This window comes from Copidosoma floridanum, unplaced genomic scaffold (genome assembly GCF_036245765.1).
Source record: "Copidosoma floridanum isolate Cflo_tuat_1 unplaced genomic scaffold, Cflo_Japanese_pri ptg000001l, whole genome shotgun sequence".
NCBI classification, from domain to species: Eukaryota; Metazoa; Arthropoda; class Insecta; order Hymenoptera; family Encyrtidae; genus Copidosoma; species Copidosoma floridanum.
Genome location: NW_028321878.1, coordinates 5,294,079 through 5,310,320, shown reverse-complemented (window position 1 = coordinate 5,310,320; position 16,242 = coordinate 5,294,079). Strand labels below are relative to the sequence as shown.

Below are 16,242 nucleotides of genomic sequence, written 5' to 3'. Positions count from 1 at the left end.
ACGCGTCGTCTCTTTAATTAGGCCAGAGCCCCGTGTCCCGGCAGTGGCATTAAAATTTCATATGTGGTAGCTTCCCAGCGGGAAATGAATTTCGTCATCACGGCCAGATGGAAAAGTGACCCGGAACGACACCTGAGCTCCAACGGCGCGAAATTGCATCGGCCGTTATTTCGCTTTTTCCTCTTCATCACCTGAGTATGCGTTTTTTTTACCCTTTTTCTTCCCTACAACCGCAGAATAGAGGGAATGAGGGCTGAGTTGATGAAAAAAAAGGGAAACGTTTAACGATGGACATTTGACACTGCGTCTCGGTTGAAAAAAAAACCTGTCCACGCGCAAGGCCTTCCCTCGCTTTGATTGCTGTTTTTAATTACGAGCTTTTTTTTTATTGACGGATCGACAGATACGCGGGACTCTTTTTTCCAGACGTTGGACGCGCGTTTATTAAAATCTCCCTCGGGTCTCTCGCCGCTTTGCTCGTCAATGGATTTTCCATCGACAGTTGTTCCAAATTACGCTGCCACGTGCGATACCGATGCCCATCCAAACAAAGTTCGACGAGTACAGCCATCAGTCAGTTGACGCGTAACTTTTCCCATAATTGGGTAAACAAATGAACAAAGTGAACACCATCAGCTAATATACAGAGTCTCGTTCGCTGCAAATCTGCGATTCATATCCACCCCTTGTATCCTTGACAACGGCGAGCTTGCACTGACAAACTTATAAGCACACGCATGCAGTTACATGCAGTCCGCGCACGTGCGACACACATGACTCGTAAGTTCGTTGGAGCGCTATGCTGTCATGCGGTGGCGCATGGTCTGCCACCGGCAGTAAATTGTAGAGCAAAGGTGACTCTTTTAAAGTGGCACAGGACGAGTATTCTTGCGACGATCGCGTTACACGCCAGTGGCCTAATTACCAGCGTACCCTCCACCGAAGTAAACGAGCACGCGTTACACAGCCCGAGTTTACTACGGCTTCGGTCCGTCCATGGTATCGTCAACATGTTTGGGTAAACATATAGCGTGTAGTACATCCGACTGATGCGTGATTTTTCGACGCTCCCGCGGCTGCCCGAGCAAACACACGGGCTTTAAAGCTCGTGTATCGCATTAGCATTCTGAGCAGCTCTGCACCCGAACTTTGGGGGAGGTGCAGCTTACATCATTGATTACAAGATATTGCCGGGCGGACAAACATGCTTCGGCCATAATGCGCGATACACCGTGTTTACTCTATACCAATACATAGTGCTTTACGTTATTTTATACAAATCGCTGGTTACGGGATTACCTTAACTCTGCACTGTATCGCTTGTGGAAAAAGGAAGTAATGGACAGGGCCATGCTCGGTTGGACTCTTCCGTGGATCTTTGGTGATTCGAGAAGTGGGGCTCTGTCCTCAAACTTTTCGGGGATGCTGCTGATATCCATTAGGCCCCGGCGAAATGTTTAATAGCCCTCAAGTGCAATATGCTCTTCGACCCGACCTCGCGCTTTTAAACGAAAGACCAGCGGTATAAGTACAGTGTATAGCTGCGGGGGAAAAGGTCTCCGACGAGGAAATAAAAAAAGGGGGGGGGGTGGCGTTAATCAGTCGATCGTTAAGCAAACCTTGGACCGCGAAGGCGAGAGACAATGGATTCCTTTGACTAATAGCCCGCCGGCGTTTTATCCCACCTCGTGCAATGACGACGATCTTTCATTCCTCGAGCTGTACTTTAATCTCCGCCCCCGTCGAGGAGCGGCCGCCGGCTGCTGATGCTGTTATACCAGCTGAGGAGCTCTTATCTCTGGTATAATTTTCCTTTGCGGGCGCCGTGTTTCAAATCTCGTCGCGTCAACCGGTAGCTGCGTATATCAATAGCAGCTTATTGTGGATCGAGCGGAACGGTAATCGATTTTTGTTGGCTCAAGAGCCGGAACCCGGTGTACTCTCTCCCCCACGGTTGTTTGGAAACTTTGCTGCTGAAGTTTTAATTGATTGCCCCCACGGATTGTCCTTACAATCGAGCCATAAATGCATGTGAATCGCACGGCTTTGTCTCTCTTTTTTCTCTCCCGATGGCTTCTGAGATGGGATATTTTGTAGGATGGAAACCCTGAATTCAAAAGAGCTCGCAAAGACACGTGTCAGGTCAGATATGTTGGATAATGCACGTACGAGACGTTTCCCGGCATCGCCACCTGCGCCATTCTCCGTCGCGGATCTTAGAATTGCAAATGTCCGAGACTCTGCGTCCGACACGGAGTCGTCTCTACCTCCATCCTTTTCTCTTCCCACGTTCTTTATTTTCTGCAAGTATGGAGCCATGCATTAAAAGGTCGATGATGAGTGGGGCGTAAATAGGTATTCGAACGCAGCTTCAACTTGTGGATGAATATTTTACGATGTCTGGTGTCCGAGAGACAGGTTTTAATTTTTAAGCAGCACCTTGTATTTTTGTCGACGATGATTTATTTGCTTTATCGGAGAGCTCGGTCAAGTATTCATTTCACCACTGCCGGAGCTTCTAAAATTTATGTACACCGAAAAAGCTTTTGTTGTTGGGTATTCGATAAAGCATTTATTCATGTTTAATTTGATGAATTACTTGAAAAATTTGCCATCAAGCGATCCATTTCTGGATGGTAACAAATGAATTTTCGATTCCGAACAACAGCACGGCAGCTATAAGGCTTCCCGTTTGAGATTTTGCCCGTATAATTTACACGATTCAGACGTTCATCAATAGCGTAATATAATACTGATATTGATTGGATCTGTGGAACGTTTATTAATTGATTGAATAAAAATTTAAAAAAAACTTTATTGGTTTCGGGGAAATCCTGGTCTCTAAAAATATTCACAATAATTAAAAACAATCCCAAGAAGTACGTGATTAAAGCAACTTGTCTGGCCAAAAAAATATCTCGGATGAGTTTTTTTTTCGTAACATGATTCGTGAGTTTTTATGAAAATTAGGTGATTGAAAGTCAAAGAAATAAAAAAGTATCAATAACCGAGCTGATGATAATTTACAATGTGGTAAATGGTTGTACGAGTTGAACGACGAATTGAGTAAAGAGTAATAAAAGAATTTCCCCGAGTTTATAACGAGCGCAACATTTTTATTTGATCTCGGAGCTTTTATTAGGCGATGAAGTCGAAGGGGGAAAATTATATTTTTATAGGCCTTTAACGGCGCCAAGAGCGACTCCATAAGGTTTACTATGGTCATCGACTGTTCCCGGAAATATATTTTTAACTGCTCCGTAGTTAAAAATGTCACATCACCAACTGGAAAGCCGAGGACGAAAGTGAGTAAAAAGAATTACCGCTACATATAGAGCACTATCATTAATTATTTACCAGTTTCACGAGAGCAATCAATTATCAAAATGTACAATTTTCTAGTGCTAAAAAAAGCCCAATATCGATCGCTCGAGGTAGCTCTGTCGTCGGTTCATATAAAAACATCCGCTCAACTGTATAAGAAATTACAACTTAAAAAAACCGTCTTTTCTCAGATTGACATATATATTTATATTTCCATTGATGTCATCTCCAGCCGCTAATTAGCATCCACATTTTTCCTCCCCTCGATTACTTATTCAGAGCGCGTCACCCCTCCGTCGCAGCCCGCGTGTAATAGCCATTGCTCCTCTCTCTCAGAGGGTTGTAATCAGGAGAATATTCAATAAGAATCGTTAGCCGCCTTCCCGGTTGCAATTTCAAAGCGAGCGAGGGCCGATAGCTTTGCTCCACTCTCCGCGGTACGTGCTCCGAATCCCGAGCGCGGCTTAGGCTGCCCGATTTTACTGCATAACCTCTGCGTTTGTGTATATACCTGTACGAATAAGGGGGGTGGGGCGAATAAAAGATGATTTACGAGGCTGATGTGCGAGATGTACGGTATGAGGGAAAGTCAGTCGACCGCTCAAAGATTTTGCCGAGATGATGGATTGAATGGGCAGGCTTTCGGACGTACCGCGAGCTTGCAGTTGAAATGTTGTATGCGTTCGTTGTGCTTTTCATCCTGTCGATTGCGCGAATAACAATTTGGCTCACGGTGCCGTTGTACGCGGGACTTACGACCCTCATCCTCGGGTTATTTTGCATTTTAATATATTGCTGAGGTTTTGTAGGTCAGTCTTGTTGGATATATCGTTAAAGGGTCGCTTTCGCGTTATTAAAAATACTTTAGTGCAGCCCTTGGTAATAACGATGGGAAAATGAATATTTATCATACCGTTCCTCTAGTACCCCGAAGAAGAAGAAAAATGAAAACCAGATTTCTCGTCTCGATAGGTAAAAAAATGTCAATTTCAACTAGAGCCGCACGGCAAACAGAGTCTCAGCCTTTACCTAATCCACGTTGTGTACCGTCGATCGCCACTGACGGTCTTTCGGCTCCCGATATACTCGGTACATAGACACACATCCGGCTATTGGAAAAAGTACGGTAGGAGGGGGGGGGGCGGTGCTGGCCGGAAGAACACCTACCAGCCCCACTGGCGGGTTTTTTGTGATGCTCCCTCTCCTCTTGCGCGAACTTCCGCAGTTTCGCAAGCTCAGCTTTCTACCACCGACATTATTACCTTCTGGCTCCTTTGCTCTCTCTCTCTCAGCTTCTTTGTTGTACTTTTTCTTTGTTTCGGTATTGGCCGAGTTTAATTGATTGCAATGATACGGAACGCTTTTCAGTCGTACATCAAGGGCTGAGTTTTATCTTTACAACCTTCCTCTCTCTCCAATTATGCCTTACACCGGTCGATTGTACTTCTTGTGCGCTCTAGGGATGATTTTTTAATGGAGAATTTATCCTTGCAAACAACTTTACAATTCTATTTTTATTAACAACTGTAGCAAGAGCTTTTCTAAATTGTCGTGTTAAAGTGTACAATAAAAATGAGTTTTGTTTATGTTAACTACAAAGAGCAAGTGAAAGAAGAAAAAAATGCATTCAATTAATTTATGAAAAAAAGGTACTCATTGCCTTTTTAAAAAATAATAATGTGATTGTCTTAACACGTTTCTCTTTATATTTGTATCATATAGTATATATAAATGCAGGGGTAATTAAGAGGTTTTAAAAGCCCTTTTTTTCACCTACTTTCAAAAATCCACTTTTGGGTGGCAAAGAAATTACTGAGACTCGTACTAAGTAGAAAGTATCCCGTTTGCTGTACAAAAGCATCACTCTCTGCTACCTCACCCATAGAGACGAACATTCATGGCATGGACGAAAGAAGCTTATCATTCGTTGGGTGCATCGCTTTGAAACTGTAAAGCAACAATTTATCGCAAAAAATGAATAGAATAATAAAAATGCATCTGAGTAAAAATAAAAAGGTCCATTCATTTATAATGCACATAATATCCCCGTTTTTATGACGTACGCTACGATGGCACATCCAGAACTCTTAAATAAGATCCGCAGCATCCACACGCCTACACACACGGTTGCTCGCACCGCTGCACGTGTATTATGGGGCTGATGGTGCGGGGCGCAACCGGAAGTTGGTATTTCTCGGTTAGGATTTCCCCGGCGTACGTTACGTCCAGAGTATACACGTATACAAAAGCGCAAGTTAGAGGTAGCAGCAGCAGTGTCCCATGAAATATGCAGGATGCTGTGTACACACGTGTACATGGTGAATGGGCTGTGCTCCCGCTCACGGACCTCTGGACCACAGGGATAAGACAGGCGTTTTTCATATCATCGTCGTGTGCTCGCGAGTGCTCACGTTTGTAACGGAGTATCCGTTAAATTTTCACCTTGAATTTAGTCCACGTGAAGAAAAAAATTCGAAACGACGAGAATATTAAAAGCGAAAAACTCGTTTGTGCCACAAACGTGGGAGTTTCGATAAAAGTTTGCGGAACCTAATAATCTGATTGCCACCGGTTCGTAACTTCGTGTACTATAATTGACCCGAGCTTACTTCTATGCCCCCGCGCACTTTAGAACGAAACTGCGAAAACTACCCGACCATTTCTGTACCTGCATACACCGACCAACTTTTACGTTTCAAAGTTCAACCGCAGTTTAATGCGCGATATAAATTCCAACGACCTTGTAAATTTCTAAATATACACCGTGTCTCCGTTCAGCCAAAGTGTTGTTCGCGACAGCTCCCACCGATGAAGTAGACAAACACCCCGTTATCATAAATCAAATATTCACGTGGTGTAGATCATCCGTCGATAATCACATCGGAAGACAACAGCTTGAAAATTGTTAAGTGATACACATAAATTAGCCCCAAATAGTTTTCCTGCTGATCAAAATGAATAATTCACGGAAAAAGAGCGGGAGAGGAGTTTTCCGAGCGCGTCCGATAAATTGCATATTTTCTCCCAAGATTTAATGAATATTCACGCCACCAATAAAGAGATTCATTACTATTCATGAAAGAAAAAAAAAAGTATCCTCCCACCGGGGCTCTTGTCGTAAAAATAAAACACTCTCCTGCAAAAACAATCGGAATGCACGTTCATAGAGAATCAAATGAAAAATTCTCCTTCTCTCTTTCCCCCATCCACATTCCATTTTTCTATCACCGCAACCCACACACAATTTTTTCCACCCGTAATGAACCGCACGGCCATAACGAATAACAAGAAAGAAAAGGTGGATTAACAGCCTCGTTACAAGAGTAACACAGTAGATCCAAATGCAGATTCAGCTCTCTTCCTCCAGCGTCCTGAGAGCCCTCCAGCTAACACCACCACAGGCTTCCTCTCTCCTTGGCCTAATTAATTTATAGACCCTACTCCTGTGCTCGTCCTTCTTATATACGTGGCTCCGGCGTGCCAGGCCTCCCGCTGCGGGACGGGCATTGACCGAGCTCTGCAGCCCTACGAGCCTTTCCCTCTCTGTGATCTCTTCTAGCGACTACACGGGCCGATTCCCCGCCCGCTCGCGCTCCACTTTTCCTCTGCGCACGTATACCGTATCTAACCCCACGCTCCGACATTCATTTTGCGTAATCCTCCTTACCACTGGGCTGGAGTCGTCATCAAGATAACAAGCCGCTCGCCTCTGTGCCGTTACGTCTGACCAAAGACTATACTTTTACCCTCTTTCCGGGCCACTCTACTTATCTCCTCTCTCCATTCCTCTTCCTTTAGAGTTGGGAATCTCGAGCATTGATATTTAGTGCAGTTTGCTCGGTGGCGTGTAACCACAAAAAACAGGCGCTGCGTGGCTGTATTTGCTTTGGCGACGGCTTTTGCTGTACCTACTATTTATCACTCGTGTAATGACGTACTACTAAAAGAAAGAGAAACAAAAAATTAACTGTAAAAAAATTTTATATGAAATTCAGTAGAAATGCACGAGCTTGGTCAGACATTACTCTGAAGTTGTTGATGGCTGTTTAAAAAAGTGCATCGACGAACAATTTCATCGAAAATTTTAGTAGAAACAGAGTAGATTAGTCGGACATAAGGTACATTTGAGCATAACAGTGAACAATAGGATAATAGTGCACAATTTCATGGAAATTTTACTAGAAATACACAAGTTAAATAAGTTTTTTTTTTTTTTTTTTTTTTTTTTTTTTTTTTTTTTTTAATAAATAAATAAATAAATAAATACCTTCTTACATAATGTATTTATTTCTAGGCTTTTTATTGGTTTCATCAGTTGTTGTGCCACGATAATGTAAAAAAAGGTAATTTACTACAGTATGCAATGTAATAAGAAATTTCAGTAGAAATACACGAGTTTGGTCAGACATTGCTCTGAAATACTTGATGACAGATTAAAAAAAAGAATATCAACGTTCACTTTCATCGAAAATTTTAGTAGAAATTAACTAGATTAATCGGACATTAGGCAAACAGTGTACAATATCATCGAAAATTTCAGTAGAAATACACAAGTTTGGTCAGACATTGTACTGTTATTGGTAGTAATAATGTAATACAAAAAGGCGTATGTGCGTAGTTTTATTCATGATTCGAGTAGAAATAAATAAGTTTTGTCATACATTGTAACCAAAATTCATAGAAGCAATATAAAAAACGTCTGTATACAATTTCACTAAAAAATTAAGTAGAAATGTACGAGTTTGGTCGGACGTCATAATAAAATTACTAATAAAATGTACAGGACGTCGTCTGCGATACAGTAGAAATATGTGATTTTTGTCAGACTTTGTACAACTTGCATGCCAGACAGCGTAGCAGAGAGCAAGAATATGAGCTGTTACCGTGCTTATAAATATCTTATGAAATCCACACCAACCTCAGATGGTATAGGTATGTCATGGGCTGTTGTCGACATTTCTATGCTGATTTAAAATCGGAGAAATTTGACAATGTAGACTATGATGTTCTTTGTAAAGAATACGTTTTTTAAACATTGATTACTTGTTTATTTAAAAAAAGGCATGTTTCCAAAGTATAAAGACTCACACGCAGTCACGTAACGAATTCCGTTTGGGCATACATACAAGAGCAGAAGAAACCGCAAGTTTTGGCTTCAAAGTGCAGGTCAACTACGGTGTGTAAAGGGCTGAGGGAATAAAAATACAAGCCTGTGATTAATATGGATGAACCACTAGATGACCACTGCTCTAGTTGCTCGTGAAGTTCCAGGAAGAGGGTAATACCGTAGACGGAGCTGAAATCGAGCCAAAAATAAAACAGGTGCACTATTCATACGGGCGTGGTCCACGAGCTTGCAAAAAAGCTGGTGAGACGCGCTCGTTGTTTGTACGATATGCAAACCAGCACCTGCGGTGGTCTCATTCATGTTTATGGGCTACGAAGGTTGTGGTTTTTTTCAAGCTCGCGTGCGTGCTCAATTTCTCACTGGCCTCTGTGATATGTCACCGCAGGTCTGTTATCGTTGCACATGAAAATTTCGAGAAAAGTTGGGACAAAGGTTTCTTATTTACTTGTACTAAAATTACGTTGTTGGAGTAAAGAGAGTAATACTTGGTGATGAATTTAGTGCTACGGAAACCCTTTGAACAACTAAAATTGCAGGTACTCCTAGTCTCAACCTTAAAACACCTCAGTGATCATCTACTACTAGTCCACAGGCATGAACTCGTTGCACACGAGAGCGAGCTTTTGAAAGTTTCGAAAGCATTACTGTTCGATTGACTTTATTCTGCTAAATGCCAACACACACCCCCCTAACATGCCATCAACCAGCAGAGCACTAATATAACACGCCGTACAACGAGGGAGGATAAAAAAATCTTACCGCAAGGAGAAGGGTGGCGAGGATTTTCCACAGCTTTTTTCCCTCAGCCTCCAAGCAGAGAACCAAAGAGCCATGGAAAGCGTTGAGCTCATAAACCATCAGCTGACCGCAGATTTTATCGTTCGACCGACGCGCGCGAAAACTCTCTGACCCCTCTCCGTGCGTATGTGCGGCGCACAGCCCCAGCCTCGCGTGATTTACGATATTCTGTTACTGCAATGGGTTTCTTTTACTCAACGAGCTCTGGAGTGGCATGGTACAGCTGCACAGCCCGTACGAGTTGATCTTACGTTTATTTTTATTGGCTCTTTTCAAACCGCACTTCATCCGCTTCACAGAAACTCTTTGTAATAATCTTTCTCACTGTGACAAATTGACCGATTTCTGCTCGTCATTGAGATGCAGGTGGATGGCAAAATTGTCCGATAACATTGGACAATTGGTGTATCTTTCCGTATCTCGAGTTGTATCTTGAGAAGTTACATTTTACTTTTACGTGTATCCTTCCCGAGCTCGCTGTGCTTCCGCTGCGAGTGTAAACAGCAGTAAATAAACACAGCCGTTCAAACGTTTTTTCAAGACTTGGATGTGCCCGTATCTACAATTTTACGAAAATGTTTTCCACTGCCACGGAATCAACCAGAAGAGTACTCGCTTCAAGTGAAAGACAAAATAAAAATCTGCGACAATAATACCGGAGAGAAATGCAACAACTTGCCTCCACAGATTTTGCACACGTACCTGCGCAGGTGTATGCATGGGATCATCACCACCACCCCACAGGCCAGGAACTCCTTTTGCGATGTTCTATTCACTCGCCCCTACTTTCCTCTTATTCTACCATCGATCCCAATTCCAAGGTAAATCCCACCCCTTCCCCGGAGCGTTTCTCTCAAGCAGTTCGCGCCGTTCTTCAAACATGTATGTCCTAACCTGGTTTTTTCCTGCACCCCTTTGGCCATTCTTCTCTCCGCTGCAGCCTCCCCCTCTCTCTTTATCTAAAAATAAAAAGAGCGGCGCGAGGGTGGGTGGAGGAGAGAAAGAAGAAAAGAGCAAGGACAATGGTCCCGGGGCTAGAGTCCTTGGGTGGTTCTCGTTTTTGTGTGTACGTGTATGCATCAAAGAGAGCACCCGCAGGAGGGCCCTCCTCTCGAAAACAGCGCGCCAGCAGGGATCGTCCCAAAAGAGAAACAAGAGGGGATGGGCACTCGGGGCGAAAGTCGGAGCACGCGCCTACGGAGTTGTCTCTATCTCCCCCTTTTATGATCGTCTTTGATGTACTCTTTTTCCCTCTCGAAAGTATAGTCGATCAAACGTGCGATCTCATGGATGTTTTTGCGTTTACACTCGAGGGACTCCAGAGGGTGATGTGCGCTTTGGCTCAACTTTGAGCCGTTGGTGTGGTGGGGGTGGGACTTGGAAGGAGTTTATACGTGTATTCGTACACTAAAAGCTTGGCTGTCGATATTCTCAAAGCTTTCTGTATTTGCGAGTGTCTTGGAGGTTTGGGATTTTTTAATTTTATTTTTCGATACTTCAGTGCTGTCACACGTACTCTTTTTCATACGAGAGTTTTTAATATCATCTGCATGCAATAAAATAGAAAGGCAAAATTTGGTCTTACTATTCTCGCGTCAAATAAAAAACGTAGTTGCTTGTTGAATTGGATAGCTTTTAATTCCTGCAAAAATAAAGCTCTCTCCTTCGATCAAATAAAAGCTGTGAATATAATCTTGTACAATACACCCATATCCATTTGCTCGAACCGCAAAAAAGGATGTTTGCATGTGTATACGTATAGTACATGGGTCTATATAGAACCAAGATAAATTTAAATAGAGCCAGGGCTGCTCTTTCATATGGTAACGAATCGCCTGTACCGGGGAAATAGCTAAGGCTATGGCCAAAGGATGGAGGTTAGCTGCTGCGTTAAAGATTCTTTGATGGAGTACCATCCGGTGATCTTTTATTTTTTGATCTTTACACTCAATGTGTCCTAAAAAATTCTTTGAATTTTTTTTCTCATCTATTTATACAAGCCTTATGCTCTTTTGGTTTCTCATCCATCTTCCAGTGCGGTGAGTTCAAAAGTAAAGTGATCTGGTGCTGGTACCATTGAGAGAAGCTTTGACAAAAGCAAAGGATACAAGTATCTTTCGATTCAGATCTACATAAAGTTACGTTGATTTTAATTTCTGAGCGTATTAATTGAAAAATTAATGCATGGATACAGTTCTGTTGTCTTTCATTACGATAAGATCGGAAAAGTAACGCATTATTGTTCGATAAAAAAAAAAAAATTAAGTAAGATGCACATACTTGATGAACAAGATTATCTATGAATGATTTTATAACTCAGCTATTAAGAGGATCGATAACACAAATCAATTATACAATCGATACAGTATGCGATTTACTGATGGTGTTTAACTTATTTCAGATACTAGGTATTAAAGGAAATGAACTTGTTTGAGTTTATCACTTTTCGAATACATGAAAACAGTAATTTCAAACACATATTAATTAAATTTAAATATAGTTAACGCTGAAGTATAATCAAAACTATTAGTAAATATTAAATACATTTATTGGAGAGTCTCGACTATACTGATCATGATTTAATTACAACCATATTTTCTCCTAAAGTTCAGATAATGGACACAAATGCGATCAATCATCAAAATGATCAACATCCCAATGGGATCAAATTTATACACAATAGTTTAGAAAGAGGATTTTTCAAGGTTTTTTCAACATGATTTTAATTACGTATCGCCATAGATGGATGAAAAAGTTTCCACACGGCACACGAAATCAGAGGTATAATTCACAGCAAGAGACAAGCGGAGGAAAGCCAGTGGGGAGCGGCGGGAGGGCGTCAGGAAAATTTGAAGAAACCGTGCACGTCCCTCGGTGTCTGGACGCGCGACGCGACGCGTGGATATGAGAGTTCGCGCGATAAGGAGGAAAAATTACGTGCGAGGAGTGCCTGTATCTTCCAGACACGCAGCGACGCCGAGAATACGGGAAACGCTCGGAGGGCAGGGGACGGCGGAAACAATCGTATGCCGAAGGGAATACCACCGAGCGTTGTTTGTTGCTCACTTTTCTCCGGTTGTTCATAAGAATTTGTACCCATGCCCAACCATTTCATCGGGCATTTTTCAACCAGACTCACGCGCGTTTAATAAAAACTAGATTTTCCTACAAGACGGTCGGGATGTTTTAAAATCCCAAGGGAACTTAAACAGCGAGGGATGCCTTTTTTTTGCCCCAAGTTAAAAGAACGCCGTGAATTTTTCCGCGCGTACACCGCGGCATCAAATCGAGCGTAAGGAACGGCAAGACGTGGAATTTCAATGTGAATATCTGAAACTCGTGCGTCTCTCGGCTTTCGACAAAACCCAGCAGCACACAGCTCGAATATCGATTATCCCCGAAATAATAATAATCCTTCCACGACAAATGATACGAGGAAAAGAGAAATATGTTTGTCCCATGCTCTCGGAGGACTCGACAATTTTTCCTCCGCGTCCCGCATCCAATTATAAACGCGATGACTTATGCAAGCGCCGGAAATTCCTTGGAGCAAAACTACTTATTCCGAAGTTAATTCCACGCGCCAGGTGCGGGGAGGGCCCAACGTGAAATACTTTCTGCGCGTAAACAGTATCCTCGCGAACGAAGAGCTTATTAACTTTGATTCCTCGGCTCCGTATGCGCAGAGTAAAATCGACGCAACCGTGGAGCAGTCTCGGGTGTAGCGCCATCGTAAAAGCGGTTTTAAACATTTAAAAATTTCCCCCGGAGTCTTTTTACCCCGAGGAGTTGTACCGAGCGCTAGAGACTGGGATGGGTTAACAGCGGACACCCCGTGCTCATACTCTACTCTCCCATCACTCGCTTCCTCGATGAGGCGCGTTTTTCTTTGTTATTGCGAGAGCGGAAAAGTGCAGGGCGCCGGTTCTCCCTCTCGGGCAAGAAAGTTTGCACTCTCCCTTTTTTTTCACCTTCTTGCCTCCTCGCACCCAGGGACTCGTAGAAAATACAGTACCTAGTAGCAAAATTCTCTGTTTTTTTTTAATAATAATAAACTCTGTAATGTAACGTCAATTTTTCATTGGCTATCCAAATAATAATAAATACTTATGAAATACCGATATGGGTGGATAAGACCAAAATTTAACAAACACGAGATTTTTACGTTAGTAATCGATCTGATTAGTATTTACGATTCACCCATCATCATATCTTACTTTGCGATTCTCGAGGTAAATCCAACCTCGTTAGATACGTATACGTGCCCGTCTGCACTACAGTATCTCTTAAAAAAAAAAGGGGCGGAGGAGGGCTAGTTTATCGAAATTATCCCAGTGGCCGAGTCGAGCCAAGTTGCTCGTTCCGGGAATAGGTACTAAAACATTTAATTCCATCTCACGTAGCTATCAGACCACCGACTAGTGCAGCCACGTTATACAATACGGTGGCTGGTACCGAAAGGACCACGTAAAAATCCGCCTGTAACTGACAAATTACCTTCCCCCGTGGGATTTTCGAGTGGATAAACCTCGCGGAGCTCTGATCTACTATCACGACTCTCCCCACGAAAAATATCACCACAGCAGGCTCGGACGTGCCTTCTTTATTATTACTGTTTGCCAAGGCGAGAACCTTTTGGCTATAGGTCCAGGTACATCCGTACCTTCTCTGTTATCGTTTCGGGAAGTGACTTTTTCCTCGTGTAAGCAATTACCAAGGTTAATCCAACGCGTGCTACAAACTCGAAGCCCATTAGCGAGCCATTAAAAATGAAAGCGCATGATGCAAGTACAAACGACTGCTCTCAAGAAGGCTGCCGAATGAGTAATTCAGTGATTGAGCTTAAGCCTCCGGTACGAGTTATACGGTCGCGCGAAAAGTCTCGACCACTGGGGGGGTGGGGGGAGAGAATAATTAAAATGTAGAGCCGCGATCGTCGAATCTCTTGCTCCCTGTTTCAGTCCGAGCTGTTTGCCCACCGGCTACCGTGTTGGTTAAATTGCGGCGTAATTGAGAGTGCGAGGGCCTACGCGTGGCTCGAGAAAACTTAATTAATTAGCATATCAAGGAGCTCGAGTGGCTCTCCTCGCCGGCTGTGTAGGGCCGAGTGGAGCTTTAATTAGGAGTGGTAAAGCGCTGAGAGTTGGGAGATTTCTTCCTCCCTCCCGCCCATTTTGCCGTACCGTGGTCTGTAACTTTATAAAGTTTTTGTTGTTACGTTTTAATCACCCTCGTGTATTTTTGCTCTTTTTTTGCAGTCTGGACAGGGACCAGCCCTTCACCTTCCAGTTGGGCGTCGGCCAGGTGATCAAAGGATGGGACAAGGGACTCATCGACATGTGCGAAGGCGAAAAGAGGAAACTCATCATCCCACCTGAGCTTGGATACGGCGATCGTGGAGCCGGCAACGTCATCCCGCCGCGTAAGACAGATTCTTTTTTTTTTTTTTTTTTTTTTTTTTATCAGTGGGGTTTGTTGGATTTTGTATAGCAATGACGTTCCTGCCACGGTCCGAAAAGCTCTTGGACATTATAAACTCAAATTAGACGATACAAAACCAAGTCGTTATTCGAAACAGTTCAGGCATTCAGTTTTTTTTGTTGCTGACGCTTTTTAAAAAAGTTGAAAAATCTCATGAAACCACACTTCCCAGTGAACTAACGCAAAAAAAGATAGGCAGAGGGGAACCAATGAAAAAAACTAGAATGGAAAGCTTCCACAAAAAATTTTATTAGCTTTGGAAGAGGAAAAAAAATTTGGCGTGCACAGGTAGGGAATCATGAATCGAATCTAGCGGTAAAACGTTTCGATTCAGTGTAGTTTTTGCCTGACAATAAATCGGCAATTGTCTGCGTATCGAGCTGCATGTTGAATCATACACTGAGAGAAAAAATAATAAAAAGGATAGAGAAATTCCGGGAAAAAGTGCCATTTTGCACAATAAATCAAAAGCAAGTTGGCAAAAAAGGAATAAGTTATTATTTTTTACAGTTAAAATTATTGTTTTAACAGTAAACATTTCTATGCAGGAAAGTAAAATTTATCAACCTATCCTTTTGAAGTTAACTGTTCCAGCATGGTAATTTTTACTGTTTTAACCATAATTTCTATCATCATAATTTAACTATTAAAACAATAATCTTTTTCGTATTAAAAATAATAACTTTTTTGCCACAACTTGCATCCGATTTACTGTGCGGAGTGGTAATTTTTGCGGTAATTTCTTTTTAATTTTTACTATTTCTTTCTCTCAGCGTAGATCGAAAGCTAAAGGTCAGCAGTAGTATTAAAAAGCTAGTCTGGGAGATGTTTAATTTTAACACACGCCAAGCAATGTATTATCGCTCTCGTAAACTGAACGCGTGAGTAAACGAATAATAAATAATGTGGTTGGAAAAGCACACACGGCTATTTCCACCTACGATCGTATGACGTCGAGCCAATTCACGAGTTTATCGAACGCATAGCTATGTAAACGAGGGAGGACCCCCTCATGGATGTATAGAGCGACTATCGATGCAGCTGCGGCGACCTCGTGACAATATATATTTATTAACCCAACGTTATAATTTTTGCTCGCGAATGTGCACTGTGTGTGTGTGCCATTATGCGGGGAAGTGCAGAAATTAATTTCACTTGTTTGAGCCTCGAATAATTATGTCGACTATATTTCATGGGCACCGATACCTACCGACAAAATTTCCGCGACTCGCCCGTGTATATAATTAATGGACCTTCGGGTGCACGGGGTCGGTTGGGCACGGTAATGCGAGCACGGGAAAAAAATGACGAGCGTAATTGGGAGATTTTCCGGGATAGTTGCGCAAAACATTTTCAGGCGATATTTCAGTACTTAAAGGGTTTAATCAATGCAACTATTGATATCACTGGCTCGACGCGTAAATAATCGTATGATGCGGAACAGCGATGGGGTTTCAAAACAAACGCCAGTAATGTGGATGAAAGATTAATTAAAAAATCACTATCACGTC

At 42.5% G+C, this 16,242-nt stretch overlaps 1 protein-coding gene across 2 annotated transcripts in view; it reads left to right on the top strand.

The window, feature by feature from the left end:
- Nucleotides 1–16,242, top strand: part of Fkbp14 (peptidyl-prolyl cis-trans isomerase Fkb14) — a 41,923-nt gene that overhangs the window by 21,264 nt on the left and 4,417 nt on the right. For both annotated transcript variants that reach the window (XM_014359900.3, XM_023392040.2), the window contains exon 2: nt 14,509–14,672. In XM_014359900.3, the coding sequence (XP_014215386.1) occupies nt 14,509–14,672 (164 nt within the window). The remainder of the gene's footprint in view (nt 1–14,508; nt 14,673–16,242) is intronic.